General features: G+C 44.9%; 1 protein-coding gene and 1 pseudogene across 1 annotated transcript in view; one reads left to right on the forward strand and one right to left on the reverse strand.

The window, feature by feature from the left end:
• The window catches only part of Khdrbs1 (KH RNA binding domain containing, signal transduction associated 1), a 35,372-nt gene extending 25,710 nt beyond the window's left edge, over nucleotides 1–9,662 (reverse strand). Inside the window, exon 1 of the mRNA XM_012950310.2 lies at nucleotides 9,045–9,662. Within this exon, the coding sequence (XP_012805764.1) occupies nucleotides 9,045–9,426 (382 nt within the window). The 5' untranslated portion in view covers nucleotides 9,427–9,662. The remainder of the gene's footprint in view (nucleotides 1–9,044) is intronic.
• A 6,308-nt stretch (nucleotides 9,663–15,970) lies between these two features.
• On the forward strand, nucleotides 15,971–16,166 carry LOC123461040 (annotated as a pseudogene).
• The last annotated feature ends 8,533 nt before the right edge of the window (nucleotides 16,167–24,699 follow it).

A 24,699-nucleotide genomic window follows, 5' to 3' on the forward strand; every position in this document is an offset into this window, starting at 1 on the left:
TGCATCTGGAGTTCATTTGCAATGGCTGGGGCCATGGTGAAACCATTCTCTCTCTCTAATAAATATTTATTTTTTAAAAAAGCAGCAGGGCATGGTGGTGCATGCCTTTAATCCCAGCACTCAGTAGGCAGAGGCAGGAATATCGCCATGAGTTTGAGGCCTCTCAAGACTACACAGTAAATTTCAAGTCAGCCTGGGCCAGAGTGAGACCCTTCCTCAAAAAACCTAAATTAGCCGGGCGTGGTGGCGCACGCCTTTAATCCCAGCACTTGGGAGGCAGAGGTAGGAGGATCGCTGTGAGTTCGAGGCCACCCTGAGACTCCATAGTGAATTCCAGGTCAGCCTGGGCTAGAGTGAAACCTTACCTCGAAAAACAAAAAAAAAAAAAAAAAAAAACCCCAAAAAAAGAGGCCCCCCCCCCAAAAAACCTAAATTAATTAATTTTTTTAAAAGCCTGAGGGCTGGAGGGATGACTTAGCAGTTAGGCGTTTGTCTGCAAAGCCAGAGGACTCAGGTCTGATTCCCCAGGACCCACATAAGCCAGATGCATAAGGGGACACATGCCTCTGGAGTTTGTTTGCAGTGGCTGGAGCCCTGGCATGCCCAATCTCTCTCCCTTTCTCCCTCTTTTTCTCTGTCAAATACATACATACATACATACATACATACATAAATACATAAATAAAATAGCTGGAGTTCAATCCCTAGTACCACTAAAAAAGGGAAAGATAGGAAGGAAAGAATTATATATAATAAGCCAGGCAATGGTGGCATATGCCTTTAATCTGGGCACTCGGGAGGCACAGGTAGAAGGATCACAGTGAGTTCAAGGTCACCCTGAGACAACATAGTGAATTCCATGTCAGCAGAGACCCTACCTTTGTTGCATTTGGTTCATCCCTCTAACCACAACATCCTTTATCAACAATTTCTGGACTCCTGCAGTCCAGAAATTCTTAATACAAATTCTTAGTACAAAGCTCAATACAAAACAGGCATGTATAAAAATTTATTGAATGAATTTTTCTTCAACTTCCCTTAACAATTCATTTATAAATTTATGATTTTTTTTTGCAACTTTTCTGTTGATACCAACTTCTGGAATCAAAAGTCCAATTTAAAGTATTTGAGAAAGAAAAAGAGACAGAGAATGGGCATGCCAGGGCCTACTGCAAACAAACTCCAGATGTATGTGCCACCTTGTACATCTGGCTTACACAGGTACTGAGGAATCAAACCTGAGTTCTAAGGTTTCACAGGCAAGGGCCTTAACAGCTAAACCATCTCTCCAGCCCCACAAGTCCAATCTAAAATCAAATAGCCCATGCCTTTAGCATTCCAGAGGAAGAGGTAAGATCATCATGAGTTTGAGGCCAGCCTGAGACTACACTGAATTCCAGGTCAGCCTGGGCTAACCTACCTACAAACAAAGGACTGGAGAGATGGCTCTGTGGTTAAAGGTACTTAACTGCAAACCCTGATGCCTGAGTTCAACTCCTCAGTACCTACATAAAACCAGATGCAGTAAGTGGCATAATGTCTGGAGTTCCTTTGCACTGGCAGGAAGCCACGGTGTGGCCTTAATCATTCTCATTCTCTCTCAGCCCCTCCCACTTATAAAAAAAAAAAACAACCAAGCAAACAAAAAACCCTTCATGCTTTTTACTTATCAAATTAATTGTTTCAAGCAAGATCATTTAAAATATTAGGTCCTCCTTTTATTTGAGAGAGAGAGTGTGTGTGTGAGAGAGAGAATGGGTGTGCTAGGGCCTCCAGTGACTGAAAACCAACTCTAGACACATGTGCCACTCTATGCATCTGGCATAGGTGGTGCCTTAACTGGTAAGCCATCTCTCTGGCCCACATTACTTTTTTTTTTTTTTTTTTGGCTTTACAAGGTAGGGTGTCACTCTAGCTCAGGCTGATGTGGAACTTACTATGTAATATCAGGGTGGCCTTGAAGTCACAGTGATTCTCCTACCTCTGCCTCCAAAGTGCCGAGATTAAATGCGTGCAACACCATGCCTGGCTACATTAGGTTCTTAATCCAGTGCCTTAGAGGGCTTGGCCACGCTACCAGCTAAATTCTAAATTTCCACTTTATTTTATTTTTCCTCCATCTTTAGCCTCTAAGAATCTAGATTTCACATGGGCTCTGGTGGGGGCCATGAGCACTAGCAGGTCTAATCAGATAAGGGTGTTCAGTCCTTCCAGGGTTTGGAGAGTGATTTCTGACCACCTTGCTATACAACTCATCCAGTAATGCAGCTTCCCACAGAGTCTGGTAAGCATGTTAAATGTTCTGGGATTACATGTATATGCACCATACCCGCAGTCCTAAATAATCAAAATCCAACAGACCCTGCATCAGTTTTCCCCATAATATTTTGATTATCATGAAATATTACAATCCCCAAATTAACATTACCACAATGTTAGTGCCTTGATTCAGATTTTCACCAATTTTACAGACACTTATTTGTGTTTAATTCCTATACTAATCATTCGAGTATTTACATTTGTTAAGATACAGAACAAGGGGTGGATGCAAGGGACGGAGCTCATGGGAGATCACATGCCTAGTATGGGTAAGGCCCTGGATTCTATCCTCAGCACTTCCCAAACAAAACACTACAAAACAGCATGCACCAAATTATAAAACAGTTCTATCAAAGATCCCTCATTATGGCCTTTATAGGCAGAGTCACCCTCTTTCTTCGCCATTGGTAGCCACTTTCTATCCATACAACTTTGGGGTTTTCCCCCTCAACAATATTAGACCCAGGTGCAGAGGCCACCCAGTATTCAAGATGCTGAGGTAGGAAGTTCACAAATTCAAGACCAATCTAAACTACAGTGGAATCATGTATAGTACTTAAGTTTTTGAGAAAGAATTTTTTTCCATGGAGCATAATTCTTGAGATCCATACAAATCGTTCAATTTACCAAATATTTATTATAATTATTGCAGATTCCATTGTACAAAGGAACAACCATTCAATTGCTTAGTGGAGGCATCTGGTTCATTTTTAACTGGGCTACCTATGAGAACATGAGGAAAACTGTTATCAATGTTCATGAAAAGGTTCTGCCTAAGTTCCAATTTTGATTTCTCTAGAATATATACCAATACAGCCTATAAACATGTTTAAATTTTATAAAACAAACCAAAAAGCCCTCCCTGCTTTATCACAGTTATATATATCTAATATTTTATTTTTATTTATTTGCAAGCAGAGACAGAGAATGGGCATACCAGGGCCTCTAGCCACTGCAAACGAACTCCAGATGCATGTACCACTTTGTCATTAGGCTTTTGCAGGCAAGCACCTTAACTACTAAGCCATCTCTCCAGCACTGATATTTTATATCTTGCTAGCACTTATGTTCGATAAAAATATTATTGTACAGTATGTAGCCTCATGAGACTTACTTTTTCATCTACCATTAGATTTTCAAGATTTCTCCATGTTGTTGCATGTGGCAGTTCTTTTCGCTAATGTATAAATATTTTATTTTGTAAATCTAGCATATTATCCTGTAACTGGTGAAAAAAAGTTGCACCATATTATGAGTGCAGTATTCATGTGCATGACTTAGTATAAGACAACTCTGGGCAGAATTCTTCAAGGCACAGAAGAGAGAGCAGTGAACACAGCAGACAAAAGATGCCCATCCTGGAGGAGCCCACAGTCTAACCATGCAGGGACCATCAACAACAAATATACAGTTCTAAATACTATACTCTACTCTCCAAGTCTCCTGCTGCTACATCACATTGTCAGGGCTCCATTAACACTATGCTACTTTCCCACAGGTTTTCTTAGACTAATTAGCCAGTTAGAACTTACATGTTTTTTAAAAAATATATTTTATTTATTTATTTGAGAGTGAGAAAGAGGCAGAGAGAGAATGAGAGAACGGGTGCACCAGGGCCTCCAGCCACTGCAAACGAAACCCAGATTTGTGTGCCCCCTTGTGCATTTGACTTACGTGGGTCCTGGAGAACTGAACCAGGATCCTTTGGCTTTGCAAGCAAACACCTTAACCGCTAAGCCATTTCTCCAGCCCCTATAAGGTTTTTTGTTTGTTTGTTTTGGTTTCTCAAGGTAGGGTCTTCTAACCCAGCCTGACCTGGAATTCACTATGTAGTCTCAGGGTGTCCTCAAACTCACAGTGATTCCTCTACCTCTGCCATCCAAGTGCTGGGATTAATTAAAGGAGTGTGCCACCACTTCCAGCTAGAGCTTATATTTTTAAAGTACAATTTATAGCAGGCACTATATAATGGGGAAGCAGGAAAAAAGACTGAGAGTTTGTTGGGAGGGAAAAAAGTGCCAGGTGAACGAATCCAAATGCAGACTGATTACAAATGCTGTTTATGTTGCCAATATTGTTAACTCAGACAATTATTAATTAATCTTGTGCCATGGTTTCCTCATCTGTAAAGGTGATCTAACTAACCAGGCGAGATCTTTAATCCCAGCACTCAGGAGGCAAAGGTAGGAGGATCACCATGAGTTTGTGAGGTCACCCTGAGAGACTACACAGTTGAGTTCAAGGTCAGCCTGGGTTTAGAGTGAGACCAAACCAACAAACAACAAAAAGATAATCTAACTGTTCACAGTCCTTATAAAAATTACTGAGTGCACTATCAGACACATTATTGGCTGTATTTTCTTGAAGAGTACTATTTAGTCTTCTAAGAGTCTTACTTCCTCACATTTATCCTTTTTCTGTATTATTCAGAAATATTATTAAACTGGGTATGGTGGTACAAACCTGTAACCCTAGCACTCGAGAGGAAGGTAGGATAGCCATTTTCATACCACCTTGGGGTATATACTGACAGAGGCCAGCCCAGATTAGAGAATGAGAGCTTGCCTCAAAAAAAAAAAAAAAAAAAAAAAAAAAAGCTGGGAGTGGTGGCACATGCCTTTAATTCCAGCATTCAGGAGACAGAGGTAGGAGGATCACTGTGAGTTCAAGGCCACCCTGAGACTACATAATGAATTCCAGGTCAGCCTGAGCTAGAATGAGACCCTACCTTGAAAAGCTAAAAATCTCACAAGTTCAGCCCTGACTGGGCTACAGAGTAAATTGCTTGAGCAACTTACTGAGAATCTTATCTCAAGGTTTAAAATGGGGAATATCCCACACTCAGGAGGCAGAGGTGGGAGGATTGCCATGAGTTTGAGGCCACCCTGAGACTCCATAGTGAATGCCCGGACTAGAGACCCTATCTCAAAAAAAAAAGGGGGGGGGGAGGAGGGATGGGTTAGTGATTAAATGCACTTGCTCTCAATGCCTACCAATTCCAGTTCAAGTCCCTGGTATCCACTAAAGCCATGTGCACACAACTGGAGTTCATTTGCAATGGAAAGAGACCATGCACAACCTTGCTTGTTTGTATGCATGCAGGCATTCCTTCCCTCCCTCCAAATAAAAAATTTTTAAAGTTCTTTTTATTTTAGAAAGAGCAAGAGAGAGAGAACTGGAACGCTAGGGCCTCATCCACTGCAACCAAACTCCAGACACTTGCACCTTCTAGAGGGCACGTGCGTTTGCCTCACCTTTTGTGTGCTGGCTTATGCAGGATCTGGAGAATTGAACATGGGTCCTTAGACTTTGCAGGCAAGTACCTTAACCACTAAGCCATCTCTCAAGCCCCCCCAAATTTTTTATTAGAGTGTCAAGGGGGAAGATGAGAAGATCCAAGTTAGATTCCCACACCATAAACAAAACCCAAACAAGAAAAATCTCAATTCTGTTTTATCAGTGAGCTAATATTTACCTCAGTGACATTTCTCCAATGAAAATATCACTGAACCAGGCATGGTACTGTTATGCCTGTCATCTCATCACTTGGGGGATGGAGCCAGGAGGCTCAGAAATTCTAGGCCATTCTTGGCTAGCTACATAGTAAGGTAGAGGCTAGCCTGGGCACGAAATTATGTCTCAAAAATAAAATGCTGCCAGGTACAGTGGTTTGCCATGAGTTTGATGCCACCCTGAGACTACATAGTGAATTCCAGGTCAGCCTGGGCTAGAGCGAAACCCTACCTTGAAAAACAAAAAAATAAATAAAATTTTTGAAAGTGCTAAAGAGATGGCTTAGCAGGAAAGGCACTTGCCTGTGAAGCCTAAGAATCCAGGCTCCATTCCCTAGTACCCACATAAACCAGATGTACAAGGTGGCACATGCATCTGGAATTCCTTTTCAGTGGCTTAGAGGCCCTGGTGCACCCATCCTCTCTCTCTCACCAGCCTCTTTCTCTCTCTAAAGTAAATAAATAAAAATAAAATATTAAATAAAAAATTAAAATACATGTTGGGTGTGCTGGCACAGGCCTTTAATCCTAGTGCTCAGGAGGCAGAAATGGGAGAATCACTGTGAGTTCGAGGCCAGCCTGAGACTACATAGTAAATTCCAGGTCTGCCTGGACTAGAGAGACTGCCTGCAAACAAAACAAGTTAGCATCTGGAGTTCATTTGCAGGGGAAAGGGGCCCTGGCACACCCATTCTCTTTCTTTCTGTCTCTCTTCTGTTTCTCTCTGTTTGCAAACAAATTGAGGGAAAAAATAAAAAGCCAGACATGGTGGTACTCATCTTTAATCTTAGCACACAGCAGGCTGGAGTAGGATCACTGTGAGTTTGAGGCCAGTCTGGGACTAGAGTTAAGTTCCAGCTCAGGCTGGGCTAGAGACACCTTCTACCTCCAAAAAAAAAAAACAAAAACAAAAAAAAAACCCAACACTGAAAAGATGATAGTGACATTTAAGGATCAACAATTTTTGATGGTTATTCAAGAAAATCATTTTTTTGAAAGGTGAACATCGCTGACCTGTGAGAAGGGCAAAAGTATACCTTGTGTTTTCATTCCTGCTTTTGCAGTACCATGCATTTATAATTAGAAGAAAACTATGGCAACAAATTCTATCTAGTCATTAAAAGGCAAAGGAGATGGCATAATTTTTGTTTGTTTTTTGAGGTAGAGTTTCACCCTAGTCCAGGCTAACCTGAAATTCACTATGTAGTGTCAGGGTGGCCTCAAACTCACAGAGATCCTCCTACTGGAGTGCTAGGACTAAAGACATGCACCACCGCCCTTGGCTGGAAATGGAATAATTTTATAAGTAATTTAATCCTCACAACCCACCATCTACTTTACAGATTAAGTTATTGAAATTTACAAAGTTTCCCAACATTAGGTAACCAGTTAAGGGTTAGTTTCCAACCCAAGCCAACAACTTTTAGCTCTGAAGTTATTTTACCCTCCTGCATTTAATCGGAGTGTGATTTAAGATTAAAGATTTAAGATAAAAGACTATCGTGGCTGGGGAGATGGCTCTGTGGTTAAAGGCGCTTGCTTGCAAAGCTTGTTGGCCCAGGTTCAATTACCCTACTACCTATGTAAAGCGGGACGGGCAATCACTTGCAGCCGCAAGAGACCCTGGCATGCCCCAATGCATATAAACTATGGGGGAGGAGGGGAACGTCTACCAAATCGACCTTTACTACAAATGACAGATATTCCTCAGTCTGCTAGTACATGCTTTTCAGAGTCAAACACATGGTGTTTGCTATTTGAAAACCAGTATGAAAAAAGAAGAAAAAAAAAATGAGTTGGGGATGTAGCTCAGTTGGTAGAGTGTTCGCCTAGCATGCAAGAAGCCCTGGATTTGATTCTCAACACTGGCATGATTGTCACAAGATAGCAATGGGGAGGTGGAGGCAGAAGAATTAGGAGTCAAGGCCATCCTAGCTACCTTAGACCCTGCCCTCCCCCAAAGGAAATATAGAGACAATACAATTTTTGCCCTCAAAGAGTTGTTACAACACAACAAACAAAACATAGTCAGAACGTGTTGCAGAACAGCAAAAGCACTGAGTTGAAAAATATAAGCACTTGATCTAAATGTTCTTACTGGCCAGGTGCTTCGTTCGTTCAGGGCTTTGAAGTAAAGACTCCTTACCAATGATGAGAGATAAGAGAACTAAAAGAGGGAAATATATTTATGCAAAAGTCCACTTTATCAATCTTGCCAAAGTCCAATTACTTATTTAAGTGTTGGGGGCTGTGGATTGTTTTTAACTTGCTTAACATGTAAGAAATACTAAAGCAATATTTTTACTAGAAGCCAGGGTCAAACAGATGGCTTGAACGAGAATCAGTGTCTGGCCGTGCTGACCAACAGAAGAGTTCCCTAGCCTAAGGCAGCAAACAAAGACTACCATCCTCATCAGTTTCACGACCAAGCAAAAACTAACAAAAAGACCAAGGCTTTCGGCTGCAAGCATCGTGCAGCTTCTCTCTCCTTTTCGTCTCCTAGGGAACGGCCCCTCCACCTCTTTTCCCTTTCCCTCTTCTTGAACGATGGCGAACACACATAAAGAGGAGTAACTTTCCGGGGCTCTACGTAGCAATTCTCATTATGATTGGCCGAAGTGGGAAATCGGATTGAAGAAAAACCCCAAGCTCCAATTCCATCGACGCCCCAAGCCTCTGAGCTTAAAACTCCAAACTCCCAGTTACTGTTCGGCCCGCCGAGCGCGCCGGACAGGGTGTTTCAGCCTCATCCCTGCCTCGCCTCGCCTCGGTTCCCCCCCCCCCCCGCTCCAGCTTTCTTTCACCTCCTACACACGCTAAGTCGAGGCGCTCCTTGGCACCCGTGATCAGAAATGTTTTGGGGAAGCGGGATGCTACGGGTTCATTTCAGAACGCAGCTGGTCCTTCCAAGTGCGTGCGGGGCTGGAGGAGGAGGAAACCAGGTCGGGAAGGGGGGCGGGAGCCCAGCACCATCCATCAACCTCTCCGCGCTAGGAGATCGCGAGTCGTCTTCGGGCCTCCCCGGCGGCCCAGAAACCCCAACCCTCTGGGCCGGGGTGAGAATGTGGGGTCGCGAGTTCCAGAAAAGTGAAGACGACCAGGGAGCTCACGATGGCCTGAATTCCGAGGGGAGGCGGGAGCAAAAGGAACAAAGCCGCGGGGCCACCCATGCTTGGCTCGCTGTGGCCCGGAGGGATCCCAAGGCCCGCTTACCTGCAGTGAGTAGCTGCATGGCGTGAGTGAAGGACGGGTCGAGCGAGTCCTTCTCGGCCATGAGTTCGGGCAGGTACTTGTTCTCGGTCTCCATCTTGACCGAGGCTGTGGCTGATGGGGGCAGCAGTGGGGTCGGCGCCGAACCAACCACCGTGGCGTCGGGACCCGTGGCGGAGGGCGGCAGGAGCGGTGGCGGTTGCGTGGCGGGCGAGGCCCGAGCACCTCCCCTGGGAACTCCTCCGCCTCCCCGAGATCGGTGAGGCAGCGGCGGCGGTCGAGACGGCGCCTGACGCACCGAGGGGTGGGCTAAGGAAGGGTCCATGGAGCCGCTGCGGCCCGAGGACCGGGTCAAGCGCGCAGCAGGGTCGTCCCGGCGCTGCATCTCGGGAGAGGTGCGACGTGCGAGCGAGGAAGCGACGCGGCGGCGGCGAGAGGCCGAAACGGCGGTTGACCGAGTTGGAAGACCTGGAGCGACAGCGACCGAAGCCGACCCAAGCGACCCAACGAGGGAGAGCGAAGAGGGAGAAAGAGCGAGAGAGAGAGAGAGAAAAAGAGAGAGAGAGAGAGAGAGAGAGAGAGAGAGAGAACGAGCACCGGAAATGAGACAGCGCGCGTGCGCAGCCGTCTGCCGGCACCGCCCTTGGGTTTCTCCGCGGAGAACAAAGTCCCCCCAGTTGGCCCACGGCGCCTGCGCAACGCTGCGCCGCGCGAAGACGTCGTCTCTGCGCTCAGCTTTCTCCCTCGGAGCCGGCGGCCCAGAGCTTAGTGCGCGTGCGCCGGAGGCCTCCAGCCGCGTTCGTTTCCTCCTCCACGTGACTCGGCGCTAGCGGTACACGTGTCTCCTCCCCCTTCTGGCGGAGGGGGCGGAGGCTGTGGAATGTCTTTGTCTGCGCGCGGGCCCGCCGGCTGTAGGGCGGAAGACCTGTTACATGTGGGCCACGCCTCCTCCAACGGCTCGGTCCTGGGGATGTCCGAGGACGGGAGTGAGGAGTGGGAGGTTGGCCCGCTATTCAAGCAAGGAAATAAGAAAGCCGTGGACTCCGGAAGGGGCCAAGAGAGAATTGGGGCTGGAGGAGAGGAGGGAGAGACTGCCTGGACAGAGTGGGAAGAAGCTGGGAGCTCTAAGAGAGCCTGGAGATGGGAGGGTGAGAAATCTAGGAAAACTAACGGTCATTTATTTATATGAAGAATTTGGAGTAAGAAGGAAGGTCAGGGCTGGAGAGTTCAGCCGTGAGAGGTACTTTCTTTCTAAAGTTTCCCGGCCCGGGTTCGACTCCCCAGTACCCACAAACCCAGGTATACAAAGTGGTGCGTGCATCTGGAATTTTTTGCAGTGGCTGGAGGCCCTGGTGTGCCCATTCTCATATATTCATTCCTCTCCTCTCACCACACCCTTCCCGCCCCCCCCCCACACACACAAGCAGGACATACAGGAAATTGTATCCCAAAGATTTCCAATATATTACTTGCTATGTAGCCTTGAACACCTGATCCTCTTGCCTTCACTTCCTCAGTGTTCCTCATGCATGGTTTCGTGCGTGCTCAGCAAGAACTCTACCAAGAAAGCTGCATCCCCAGTCTAGAAGGAAGAAGCATTTTAGCTGGCTGTAGTGGTGGTACAAGCCAGTAATTCTTGCACTCAGGAGACAGAGAAGGATAACTGTTGAGTTCTAGGACAACCGAGTGTACATAGGAGCTTCCATGCCAGCTAGGACAACATAAGTACATGAGTTCAGGAACCCAGCACCCATGTAAAAGCTGAGCATAATGGGGAAAACCAGAGGACTTCAGCGTGAGCTCCAGCTTCAGGATAAGTATAAAGTGGAAGGTTGGACATGGTTGGCGCACGCCTTTAATTCCAGCAGTGGGGAGGCAGAGGTAGGAGGATCACCATTAGTTCCAGGCTACCTTGAGACTACATAGTGAATTCCAGGTCAGCCTGAGCTAGAGTGAGACCCTACCTAAACCCCCCCCAAAAAATAAAGTGTGGGGTAATTATGGGAGACACGTAACTTCAACCTCTGGCCTCCACATGTGTGTGTACATGAACATGGACACATGCATCATAAACATACCAAAATAAGAAAAAGTTTTTTTTTTTTTCCTGGGCATGGTGGCGCATGCCTTTAATCCCAGCCCTCAGGAGACAGAGGTAGAAGGGTCGCTGTGAGTTCAAGGCCACTCTGAGACTACATAGTGAATTCCAGGTCAGCCTGAGCTAGAATGAGACCGTACCTCAGGAAAAAAAAAAAAAAAAAAAAAAAGCTTTTTTTTTTTTTTCTTCCCCAAGATGGCATTCTTGAATCCCAGGAATTGGGAGGCTAAGGCTAAGAGGGTTGGAAGCCAACCTGGACTACATAGCAAGATCTTATATAAAAAAATATAACGCAGGACTGGGGAAATGGTTAAAGATGCTTGCTTGCAAAGCCTACCAGCCCAGGGTTCAATTTCCTGGCTGGACCCAAAAGTGGTGCAGTCTCTGGAATATACACACACACACATGTACAGATACAAATAGATTTTTAAAAATGTTTTATTTATTTCCATGCAAACACTGAAATGGGCACACCAGGGCCTCTTGCCACTGCAAACGAACTCCAGCCACTTTGTGCATCTGGCTTTATGTATGTACTGGGGAGTTAAGTCCGGGTCAACCTTTGCCAGCAAGTGACTTTGGCCACTGAGCCATTGCTCCCCACAAATAAAATTTTTGAAAAAGTATCTTGGTTCATTTTACAAATTCTCCTGCCTTCTACTGACTGTTTATTCTGTGAAAAGATGGTCTCAAGGCCAGAGCTGTAGTCCTTGTTGGTTGTATCATTAGGATGGCTCCCACTACTCCCACTGCTAATGTATGAATGTTGATCCTCCTTCCTCTGTTGGGTCCTTCACAATGGATCATGCCAGACTCACATGCTTTTTTATTGTTTTATTTATTTATTTATAGTAGCTCTTGCCTTTAATGCTAGCACCCAGGAAGCTGAGGTAGGAGGATTATCATGAGTTCAAGGCCAGCCTGCACTACAAAGTGAGTTCCAGGTCAGCCTGGGCTAGATAAGAGCCTACTTTGAAAAAAAAAAGGGGGGGGACTTCAGGGAGCTGGGAAGATAGCTCAGTGGTTGAAGATGCTTGCTTACAAAGTCTGCCAGCCAAGGTCAATTCCCAAGCCACCCATTTAAGATGGATCCAAAATGTGGCACAAGCATCTGGTGTTTGTTTACAGTGGCAAGAGGCCCTGCTACACACATAAAACACACACACATATCCACATGCGTACACGTGCACACACACGCAAATAAAAATTTGTTTAAAAAATGAGGGCTGGAGGGATGGTTTAGCAGTCAAGGCATTTGCCTACAAAGCCAAAGGACCCAGGTTCAATTCCCTAGGACCCACATAAGCCAGATATACAAGATGGTGCATGCATCTGAGGTTCATTTACAGCAGCTTGAAGGACCTGGTGCGCCCATTCTGTTTGTCTGTCTCACTCAAATAAAAGAAAATAATTAAAAAAAATTTTGTTGTTTATTTGAGAGCAACAGAGAGAGAGAGAGAATGAGTGCACCAGGGCTTCCAGCCACTGCAAATGAACTCCAGACGTGTGTGCCCCTTGTGCATCTGGCTAACGTGGGTCCTGGGGAATTGAGCCTCGAACCAGGGTCCTTAGGCTTTACAGGCAACCGTTTAACTGCTAAGCTATCTCTCCAGCCCAAAATAAAATAATTTTTAAAATAATTTATTTTTATTTCCTTATTTGCAAGCAGAGAGAGAGAGAAGAGAGAGAATGGGTGTGCCAGGGCCTGTAACCACTGCAAACGAACTCCAGATACATGTGCCCCTTGTGCATCTGCCTTACGTGGGTCCTGGGGGATTGAAACAGGGGCTTTGCAGGCAAACACCTTAACTGCTAAGCCATCTCTCCAGCCCAAAATAAAATAAATTTTTAGAAAAATGAAAACAGCTGGGCATGGTGGCACACACTTTTAATTCCAGCACTTGGAAGGAAGAGGTAGGTGGATCACCAAGAGTTCGAGGCCACCCTGAAACTACATAGTGAATTGCAGCTAGAGTGAAACCCTACCTCAAAAAACAAAAAAAAACAAAAACAAAAAAAAATTAAAAGTTTTCAAGTTGCTGAAAAAGATTTATTTTGAAAAAGACTTGAATATGACAAATTAATTTATAATTTTTATCCCATTTATATTCACTTAATGTACTCTTTTCAAAAAGCTAACTATTGTTGAGGGTGTTCAAGAAAGGCCACCTCAAAATGCATTGCCTTGATATATTGATTACCAAGAGGAAGCAGGACCAGGCTTTCTGAATTCCCCTTATCTGTCCAATGAGGGGCTTCAATAGAAACTCATAAATCACCATTCCTCTCCTCAGGGATTTCCTGCAATCAGAACTTTTTTTTTTTTTCAAGGTAGGGTCTCCAGCCTAGCCTGACCTGGAATTCACTATATAATCTCAGGCACGCCTTGAATTTACAGCAATTCTCCTACCTCTGTCTCCCAAGTGCTGGGATTAAAGGCATACCCACTACATCGGCTTTTCAGGATATGAATTTTTATGACACAAGCAGAGATTTTTCAACATACACACACACATTATAATACCATATACATGTGTGTGTGGGTGGGAAAGCGTATGGACACACCAGAGCCTCTTACCACTGCGAATAAACTCCAGACACATGTTCCACTTTGTGGATACTAGGGAATCAAACCTGGTCTGGCAGGTTTTTGCAAGCAAGCTGCTTTAACTACTAAGCCATCTCACCAGTCATGTAAGAGCCTTTTCATCCTTCTCCAAAAATCACTTATTCTGAGACTGTCTCTTCTTCTCCTCCAACCATTATATCCCTGTCAGCAGGATAGCAAGTCAATGGATGCTTGCTCTTTAATTATCTTGCTGGATTATTGCTCTAAAACCATTTTCACATAAGAGCTTGAGTCTCTCAGGGTCAAAATGAAACCTAAAAGGGAAACACCAGAGTTGGGTCATGTAATGCTCACAGTGTACCTAGTTGTATGAGTGTTTTCTTGAGACTGGTGGGTGACCTATGTACTGGATTCCATGACCCCTTAACCTTTCCTGAAGATTTGCTGACAAACACTAATGGATCGTAAATGCCTGACTACCAAGTTGTGTCTTTGGCCCTCTCAGATCCCTTTGGCTGGTTTAGCTAATGATTTTCCTTGAGAAAATGAAACAAAAGAGTTGAGGATGTAGCTCAGTTGGCAGAGTGCTTGCTTAGAAACCATGAGGTTGTGTAGCTAGAGAGATTGCTCAGCGGTTAAGGTTTTGCCCGCAAAACCTACTGAACCTTGTTCAACTCCCCAGTATCCATGTAAAGCCAGATGCACAAAACGGCACATGCATCTGGAGTTCGTTTGCACTGGTTAGAATCATTGGTATGTCCATCCACCCCCTTTCTCTCTCTCTGCATGCAAATTATTTATTTATTTATTTGAGAGAGAATGGGGCTGGAGAAATGGCTTCACGGTTAAGGCACTTGCCTGCAAAGCCAAAGGACCCAGGTTTGATTCTCCAGAACCCACATGAGCCAGATGCACAAGGTGGCCCATGAGTTCATTTGCAGTGACTGGAGGCCCTGGCACACCCATTCTCTCTCTCTCTCTCTCTCTCTCTCTCTCTCTCTCTCTCTGTATCCGCTCCACCTCTTTCTCTCTTTCAAATATATAAATAAATAAAAATTAGGGCTGGAAATATGGCTTAGTGGTTAAGTGCTTGCCTGTGAAGCCTAAGGACCCCGGTTTGAAGATTGATTCCCCAGTACCCACGTGAGCCAGATACTCAAGGTGGCTCATGCATCTGGAGTTCGTTTGCAGTGACTGGAGATCCTGATGAACCCATCCCCTCTCTCTCCCCCCCCCCCCCCGTCTGTTGCTCTCAAATAAAATAATAAAAATAAACAAAAAAAAAAGTTAAAAAGAAAGAGAATGGACATGCTATGGCCTCTAGCTATTGCAAACTAAATTGATGCGTGCACCACTATGTGCATCTGGCTTACATGGGCTCTAGGGAATTATATTTGGGTCATTAGGCTTTGCAGGTAAGTGCTTTAACCACTAAGCCATATTGTTATGCTCAGTTCTCGGCATCCCCAGTGACCACCAAGGAGAACCAAACACGTATGCAAGGGCAAGGAGCTTTATTTCGGTGTTAAGCTCAGTCTCTGGACTTCACCATCACAGTGGATCTGTACAAGAGCCCTGAGTAGTGGGAGGGGAGGGTTTTTATAGGGATTTGAACATAGAAGAAGAGGATGGTTTCATGACTGGTTGATTTAAACAGCGTCCTCTTCTGGTTGGCTTGGGATTTTGGCAGGCAAAGTTGGCGGGCTGGAGCTAGGGGAATTGAACTTAGCTTATGACTTCAGGAATGTATGGCATAATCAGTTTCCAGTAACTGTTAAACCCACCCTTACTGGAAAATAAAAATTTAGACCTTGCCCAGAAACAGAAACTTAGGCTTACTGAGGACTCAGAAGCCTGCCATGGCATCCATCTGGTTTCTGAGTCCTTCAATATCTCCAACCCAAATTTAAACAATTGTTTTTAAATATATGAGATCTTAATTTGGATCCCAACACTGTATTAAAAGAAGGTCTAGCTGGGCGTGGTAGCACACATCTTTAATCCCAGCATTTGGGGAGGCAGAGGTTGGAGGATTGTGTTGAGTGCAAGGCCACCCTGAGCATACGTAGTGAATTGTAGGTCAGCCTGGGCTACTGTGAAACTCTACCTTGAAAAAACAAAAAACAGAAAAACAAACAAACAACAACAACAACAAAAAAAAGGGGCCTAAGCACATGCCTTTAATCTAGCACTCAGGAGGCAGAGGTAGGAGGATTGCTGTGAGTTTGAGGCCACCATAAGACTACATAGTGAATTCCAGGTCAGCCTGCACCAGAGATTATTTCTATAGTTTCTTACTAGAGAAGTTTCTCTGTGTAGAGTACTAGAAACCACGAGGAGGAGGCATAGCATTATCTCCTGAGCATGAAGTTGCTTTGCTGCAACTGCCACTGACCACTCATGATTGTTCCTGATCTCCTTAAGGGGAGCTGGAGGGAGAGGACACAGTCTGAGTGGCAGAAAAATAAAGGGAAGGGTGAGGTCATGAGTCCTAGGGGTTTAATGTTTGTTGGCGTCTGGCTAAATGCATATATTTTGCTCACCAAACTGCCCTGTAAGCACTTGCTTAACATTCATATCCATATACTAATGCTACTGTGACTTTTGGTTAAGAAACTTCTCTTTTCAAATGGCTGTGACCTCTGTGATGACTCAAAAGGCACCATAGTGCTGCGAAGAAGTGACAGAGTGCTCAGCACTGCAATATCTCTATCACACCTTCCAAAGCTCAGGGCCCATTGTGGAAGAGGTGGCAGAAAGAATGTAAGAGCCAAAGGAAGGGTAGAACTCCTTACAACATGCTCCTTCAGACACAAAATGGCCTCGATACCTGTGACCTCATAGTACCCTGGCACTAGCTACACAAGACCATCACAATAGGAGGAAAAGATGGCATCAAAATAAAAGAGAGACTGACTGAGCAGAGGAGGGGAGGGAATTATCATGGTTTATTATCTATAATTATGGAAGTTGTCAATAAAATGTTTTTCATTATTATTATTTTTTGGGGGGTTTTCGAGGTAGGGTCTCACTCTAGCCCAGGCTGACCTGGAGTTCACTATGAAGTCTTAGGGTGGCCTCGAACTCACGGCAATCCTCTTACTTCTGCCTCCTGGGTGCTGGGATTAAAGGCGTGTACCACCATGCTTGGCAATAAAATGTTTTTAAAACCCTAAGAAAAAAGGTGGGGTGGAGTGATAGCTCAGCGGTTAAAGGCCCTTGCTTGCAAAGCCTGTCTGCCTGGGTTGGATTCCCCAATACCCACCTAAAACCAAAGGCCTACAGGGTAGTGCATGCCTCTGGAGTTTGTTTGCCATGGCTGGTGGCCCTGGTGTGCTCATTCTCTCTATCTTTCTCTGTCTCTCCCTCTCTCAATCTACCTCTCTCAAGCCACAGCAAACAAACTGCAGATGCATGTGCCATCTTGTGCAGCTGGCTTACATGGGTCCTGGGGAATTGAACCTGAGTCCTTAGGCTTTGCAGGCAAGTGCCTTAACTGCTAAGCCATCTCTCCCGCCCGTTTTTTTAAATTTTTTAAAAATATTTTATATTTATTTATTTATTTGAGAGAGAGAAAGAGCAAGAAGGAAAGAGAGAGAGAGAGAGAAAATGGGCACACCAGGCCCTCCAGCTGCTGCAAATGAGGCCACCCTGAGACTACATAACAAATTCCATGCCAGTCTTACCTATAGCTAGACCCTACTTCAAAAAAAGGGGCTGAAGAGATGGCTTAGCAGTTAAGTCACTTGCCTGTGAAATCTAAGGACCCAGATTCTACTCCTCAAAACCCACATGTCAGATGCACAAAGTGACACATATATCTGGAGTTCGTTTACATTGGCTGGGGGCTCTGGAGTGCCCATCCTTTCTGTATCTGCTTCTTCCTCTTCTATCTCCCCCCTCTGAAATAAATTAATAAAGGATCAAAAAAAAATTAAAGAAAGAAAAGAGGGCTGTAAAGATTGCTCAGTGGCGAAGGTACTTGCTTGCAAAGCCTGATGGCCATGTTCCATTCCCCAGAAGCCATAAAGCCAGACGTTCAAAGTGGTGCATGTGTCTGAAGTTCATTTGCTATAGCTGGAGGCTCTAACATGTCCAGTCCATTCTCTGTCTCTCTCAAATAAATTATTAAAAAATAAAAAATAAAAGAACACAAGGGTTGGGAAGATGGCTTAGCAGTTAAGGCACTTGCCTATAAAGTCTAAGGACCCAGATTCAATTCTCCAGGTCCCACATAAGTCAGATGTGTATTTGTCTGGAGTTCATTTGCAGTGGCTAGAGGCCCTGGTGTGCCTATTTTCACTCTCTCTTTCTCTTCTTCTCTCTGTCTTTAATAAGTAAATAAAAATAAATCTTTAAAAAAAAGTCTAGCTGGGTGTGGTGGTGCATGCCTTTAATCCCAGTACTCGGGAGGCAGAGGTAGGAAGATCCCCATGAGTTCGAGGCCACCTGAGACTACATAGTAAATTCCAGGTCAGCCTGGGCTAGAGGGAGACCCTACCTTGAAAAATCAAAACAACAAACAAAAAGAACACAACAGAGTGGTGTAGTGGTATGCACCTTTAATCCCAGCACTTGGGAGGCAGAGGTAGAGTTAGAGTGAGAGAGGGAGAGGGAGAGGGAGAGGGAGAGGGAGGGGGAGGGGGAGGGGGAGGGGGAGGGGGAGGGGGAGGGGGAGGGGGAGGGAGGGAATTTATGTGCCAGGGCCTCAGACACTGAAATCAAATTTTAGATGCTTATGCCACCTAGTGGGCATGTGTGACCTTGTGTTTGCCTCATCTTTGTACATCTTGCTTATGAGGGATCTGGAGAGTCGAACATGGGTCCTTAGGTTTTGCAGGCAAGTGCCTCAACTGCCAAGCCATCTAAGCTATTTTTCAATATTTATTTATTTATTTGAAAGCAGAAAGAGAAAAAGAGAGAATATGGGCATGACAGAATCTCCTGTAAATGAACTCAACACATGTGCCACTTTGTACATCTGGCTTTACTGGGGAATTGAACCCAAGTGGCAGGTTTAGCAACAGGAAAGTTTCTTTAACCACTGAGCCATCTCCCTAGCCCTGTTTGTGTATTTTATTTTTTATAAATATATTTTATTTATTTATTTGAGAGAGAGAAAGAGGCAGAGACAGAGGGAATGAATGGGTGCACCAGGGCCGCCAGCCACTGCAAACGAATTCCAGATGCATGCACCACCTTGTGCATCTGGCTTATGTGAGTCTTGGAGAACCGAACCAGGATCCTTTGGCTTTTCAGGCAAAGACCTTAACCGCTAAGCCATCTCTCCAGCCCTGTTTGTTTATTTTTGTTAAGGTAAGGTCTCACTCTAGCCCAGGCTGACCTAAACCTTGCTTGGTAACCCCAGGCTGGCCTCAAACTCATGGTGAAGTATGAGTACTCCCTACCCACTTCCAGGCCTTTTATAAATTAGGCACCTAGTTAGGATGAGTCTCATTGCCAAGTTTAAACACATATGAAGGATCTTGATTGGTTTCTGGTCCCTAAGGGAACCCTGACTCAGGAAGGGCCCTTCCCTCAGGTGCTAAGCCCAAGGAAAACTTCAAGATGAACCAGGAAGTTGCTGCTTACAGCCATCTTGGATGAGACTCAATCAGGCTGGGGTTCTAGTTCTGCCAGGGCAGAGTGATATCTGTGTTTCTTTGGGCCTGTCCCTAGCTAACTACCTATAGAAAAAAGCTTCTAATCCATGTTACCAGCACCTGGGAAATTGAGGTAAGAGGATCATTGTGAGTTCAAGGCCAGCCTGGGCAACAAAGTGAATTCCAGAGTCAGCCTGGGTTAGAGTGAGAAATTGCCCCCCAGACCCCCATACAAAAGAATTAGAGATGGGCTAAAGAGATGGTTTAGTGGCTAAGGCATTTGCTTGCAAAGCCAAAGGATCCAGATTTTATTTCCCAGGACCCACATAAGCCAGATGTACAGGGTGGCACATACGTCTAGAGTTCATTTGCAGTGACTGAAGCCCTGGCATACCCATTCTCTCCTTCTGTCTCTCAGATAAATTAAAAAGTAAAAAATCTTTTTGTTTGTTTTTGTTTTTCAAGGTAAGAGTCTCACTATAGTCCAGGCTGACCTGGAATTCACTATGTAGTCTTAGGCTGGCCTCGAACTCATGGTGATCCTCCTACTACTGCCTCCCAAGTGCTGGGATTAAAGACATATGCCACCATACCCATCAAAATAAAAAAAAAAAAATCTTTTAAACAATTAGGGATATCAATGCAAAACAAAAAACACCAAAAAACAAACAAACAAACAAAAAAAAAAACCAAAAAAAAAACCAGTTTAACTCAATAGGAACTTAACTTACAACTTCTGGGGCTCCATGAGGAAGGGAGGGGACTTAAAAAGGTGTCAGTGTGCAGTGTTCCCTAAGAGATCTAGGGAGTCACCAGCTTTGTTTTTGTTGTTATTTGTTTGTTTGTTTTTTTCTCACTCTAGCCCAGGCTGACCTGGAACTCATTCTGTAGTCCCAGGCTGGCTTCAGACTCACAGTGGTCCTCCTTACCTCTGCCTTCCAGGTGCTGAAAGTAAAGTGTGCACCACCATGCCTAGCTTAGCCCCAGCTTTGTTTTTTTGCCAGAACTGTCAAAACAAATTTAGTGTAGAGATTTTAATTGCCTTTTGTTCGTGATTCTAGAATCAGGAAATACCTTATTCCATCTGCTAGAATGAGCGTTCACCCTTAAAAGAATGCTTTTTAAAAAATAATTATAATGAAAAATGTGATGTGATAAATGCCAAAACCTAAGTGAAAATTAAATGCTACTGAAGTTCAAAGCAGAAGACAGTCATCAACGGAGGGGGGGGGGGGGACGGAAGAGAATGAGTTGCAGGCAAGAAGATGTGTGTATAAAGGAGCTGAGATGAAAATGTGAGAGATGCTTTCAGAGAACAATCCGGTTTCCAACTGTGGAAGAATAGAGGACTAGGTAGGTAGCTTGAGAGAGCTACTTCACAGGAAGGGGCAAAGGAGCACGGAAGGATTTATAGCACCTCTGCAATTCATTTCTGTTGTCGTCCTTGAGAATCCTGCTTAGGTAGTAGTGTTACAAATGGCTGATGTGTCCTTGCTCTGTAATGAGATGCCCAGATAGAGGTACCTTCAGCTGAGGCTAATAAAACTTTGATAAAGACATGTCTGGGAAGAGCTGGGTAGTGGAATCTCTGGGTTTTTCTAGACAAACATCAGTAGTCATTGCATATGTATAGCAAAACATCATGTTGATTGCCTTAAATATACACAATTAGAAGAAAAGCTAATGGAAAAAAAAGTCAGGTTTGTGCTAGGCCTTTATTACTTTCTTTGAAAGAGGTGTATGAACTCTTTCCAGTGAGAATCCAAAAACTGTAATCTCTGAGGCCCTGAGCTGCTGAGGCTGCAGTTGAATTTAGCACTCATGTGATACAGAAAGGTGTGTGTGGGGAGGAGACTTCTCTGGGGGCAGGGAAGAGTAATTCCTTCCCTGGAAGCTTTGAGGTCTGGAGTGCATTTTTAAAATTATTTATTTATTTATTTGGGAGCGAGAATATAGGCACTCCAGGGCCTCCTGCTGCTGCGAATGAACTCTGAACTCCAAACACATGTGCCACTTTGCATCTGACTACATGAGTATAGGGGAATTGAACCTTGGCTGTCCGGCTTTGTAAGCAAGCACCTTTAACTGCTGAGCCATCTCCCAGCCTAGAGTTCATTTTGAATTGAGCATAGTATGCTGTCCCAGGTTCACCTAGTGGCTAGCAGCCTTATGAAAAGACTGACTTTGGAGTAAGGCAGAAAAATTCAAACCCAGCTTGCTGTGTGTCATTAGGAAAACGACGACCTCTTAGAACCTTAGTTTCCTGGTATGATGTGAAGTGTCAGTCTCTTGACAGTAGGGGTTATAAGGAGAAGCAATAATGATGCTTATGTCCTTAGTGTTTAATGAAGATCTAGGGGTGCTTTATGTTGGCTGTGGATTAAAAAGGTCTACTCTCTAGTCAGTATCATTTCACTGCCTTTCATTTTATTTTTAAACATTTTTTATTTATTTGCAAGGAAAGTGAAAGGTTGAGAGAGAGAGAGAGAGAGAGGGAGAATGGCTGCTCCAGGACCTCCAGCTGCTCCAAATGGACTCCAGATGCATGTGCCACTTTGTGCATCAGGCTTTACATGGGTACTGAGGAATTGAACTTGGGTTGTTAGGCTCTGCAGGCAAGCACCTTAACTGCTGAACCACTTCTTCATCCCTATTTATTTATTTGAGAGCAAGCATATGGGCACACCAGAGCCTCCTGCCACTTCAAACGAACTTCAGACACATGTACCACTTTGTGTGTCTGGCTTTATGTAGTACTGGGGAATTGAACCCAGGTGGCAGGCTTTGCAGGCAAGGCAAGCAAGCACCTTTAAATGCTGAGCCATCTAGCTCTGTTGGGCTCTGAAAGGCCCAGGCGTGAGGCGTAGTGGGACTTCCTGAGCCTAGCTAAAGTTTGGCGACCTGTCTCTGGCCAGCTATGACTCAGCAAGACGCCTAATGGCTTCTGGCCTGCCACCTCCGCATGGCAATTGTAATTACCATTTCAATAGTTACACTTTACTATTGGCCCTTACCTCTTCCCCCATCCTAAAATCCCTGCCTTTGTCCCCAACATGATATAGGCAGATGCTCAGAGTAATAAAGCGAGTTGTTTCTGCGAGTTCTGCTTTGAAAAGACTCCCGACTCAGTGTGGTTGTTCTCCGGTGGCCAGGAGAGGTTTCTGGGTCATCGGACGCTCATCATCCCCTCAATCCCTAGGGAGGAACCAGCAGGCTTTCAGCTAGATTTTGTTGTGGAGGGGAGAAGTATGAAACAATAACTCAAGTGAGGCTGGGCATGGTAGCGCACGCCTATAATCCCAGCACTCAGGAGGCAGAGGTAGGGGGATCTCTGTGAATTTGAGGCCACCCTGAGACTCCATAGTGAATTCCAGGTCAGCCTGGGCTAGAATAAGACCCTACCTTGAAAAACAAAACAAAAAAACAATTTCTTCCCTTAATCCAATTCATTGCATGCAGCTCAACAGCACAGCATTGTAATGGAGTTAGGGTCTGCTTTTCCTGACTGATTATTTAATTTTGCTCGGCTTCCTCCTCCTTGATGAAGCAGAGGTGATAACAATACCTACCTCAGGGCTATTAAAGTTCAAGGATCCTAGTGTACCAGCCATGGCGGCCATTGTTATTAGTACCTGGCACACTTAACCCAGTGCCTGCTGGCAAGCTTTCACTTTCACGCAGGGCTCTAACATAGATACTAGAAAGACTGCTGTTTGCCTCTAGCTGCCTGACCTGTGTGATCTTCCAGGATGGGGTCTCATCCACCGGCCCTGTCTACCTCCCCAGTGTCTCAGCTACTTCTAGAGACAGAACGAGTTCTGGCCCTAGACAGGAGGAGGGCTTCTCTTCTAAGCAAGCAGTTCCTCTGTACAATCTTGCTTGAATGCCTACTTGGTACCAGTTATGTGGTAGGAGAAGTCAGGAGACAGAGAGATGGAAATTCAACATTGATTAAGAGAGGCCCTGCTCTCAAGGAGCTCACCAAGGAGAGAGTAAAGCAGTCAGGTGTGCTGGTGCATGCCCATGATCTCTGCACTTGAGAGGCTGAGGAAGGCAGATTACAAGCTTGAGACCAGCCTGAGCTACAAGGTGAGACCCTGTGTGAAGCAACAATCAAATAATAAACCAAGTTGCCAGGTACCATGGAAAGTGCGATAGAGGCATAAAAAGAGCTGTGGAAATGCACAGGAAGCAGGGGCTGGCCAACCCCCTCATCAGGAGTTAGGGGAGTGGGGCATTTGGGAAGTTGTCAGGTGGAGTGGGGAAGGGACATGTTCTTGTTGGGATGTCAGCAGAGCTTGGTTCCTTGCCACTATTCCCTTCTGGAATTTACAGCTGTGGAATTTAGTTCCGGAGTTCGAACTTGTGAATTCCAAACACAAGGCATCTAATTGCAACTCCATCATTCCTCATTTGGATATTTCAGAACCTGCTCAAACTCAACCTGCCCCCAGTAGGATTCAAACCACAGACACCAGCAGTGCTGCTCTATGGTGAATGCAGTAGTTTAACACAGTCTTTATTTAATTTGTGGGCGGGGCGGAGGGAGAGGGAGTCATACCAGGATCCTTTTTAGCTATGAATGCCAGACAATTGTGCCACTTTGCAGCCAGCCTTACACAAATGGCTGGGAATTGAACACAGCCTGGCTGACTTTGCAAGAAAGCACCTTTAATCACTGAGCCACTTTCCTAGCCCATATGCGGCTTTTTTTTTTTTTTTTTTTTTTTTTTTTTTTTTTTTTTAATTTGGGAGATAGAGAGGGGGAGAGGAAGGGAGAGAATGGGTGTGCCAGGGCTTCCATCCACTGCAAACGAACTCCAGATGACCTTGTGCATCTGGCTTATGTGGGTCCTGGGGAACCGACACTGGGTCCTTTGGCTTTGTAGGCAAGCACCTTAACCGCTAAGCCATCCCTCCAGTCCTGCAGCTCTTTTATTAAAAACAAATTAATGAATTAATTAATTTTTAAATTTTTATTTATTGATTTATTTGTTTTTGTTTTTTGAGGTAGGGTCTCACTCTAGCCCAGGCTGACCTGAAAATCATTATGTAGTCTCAGGGTGGCCTTGAACTCATGGCAATCCTCCTACCTCTGCCTCCTGAGTGCTGGCATTAAGGGCGTGTGCCACCACGCCTGGCGCTTTTTTTTTTTAAAGAAATTATTTATTTCAGAGAGAATGGGCATACCAAAACCTCTTGCCACTGTACATGAACTACAGATGTATGCATTACTTTGTGCATCTGGCTTTATGTGGCTACTGAAGAATTGAATCTGGGTTGGCAGGATTTGTAAGCAAGCACTTCTAACTGCTGAGCCATCTCCCCAGCCCCTGTATACAGCTCCTTTTTTTAGGGGAGGGAGATTTCAAGGCAGGTTCTTGCTGT

This window comes from Jaculus jaculus, chromosome 5 (genome assembly GCF_020740685.1).
Source record: "Jaculus jaculus isolate mJacJac1 chromosome 5, mJacJac1.mat.Y.cur, whole genome shotgun sequence".
Classification (NCBI taxonomy): domain Eukaryota; kingdom Metazoa; phylum Chordata; class Mammalia; order Rodentia; family Dipodidae; genus Jaculus; species Jaculus jaculus.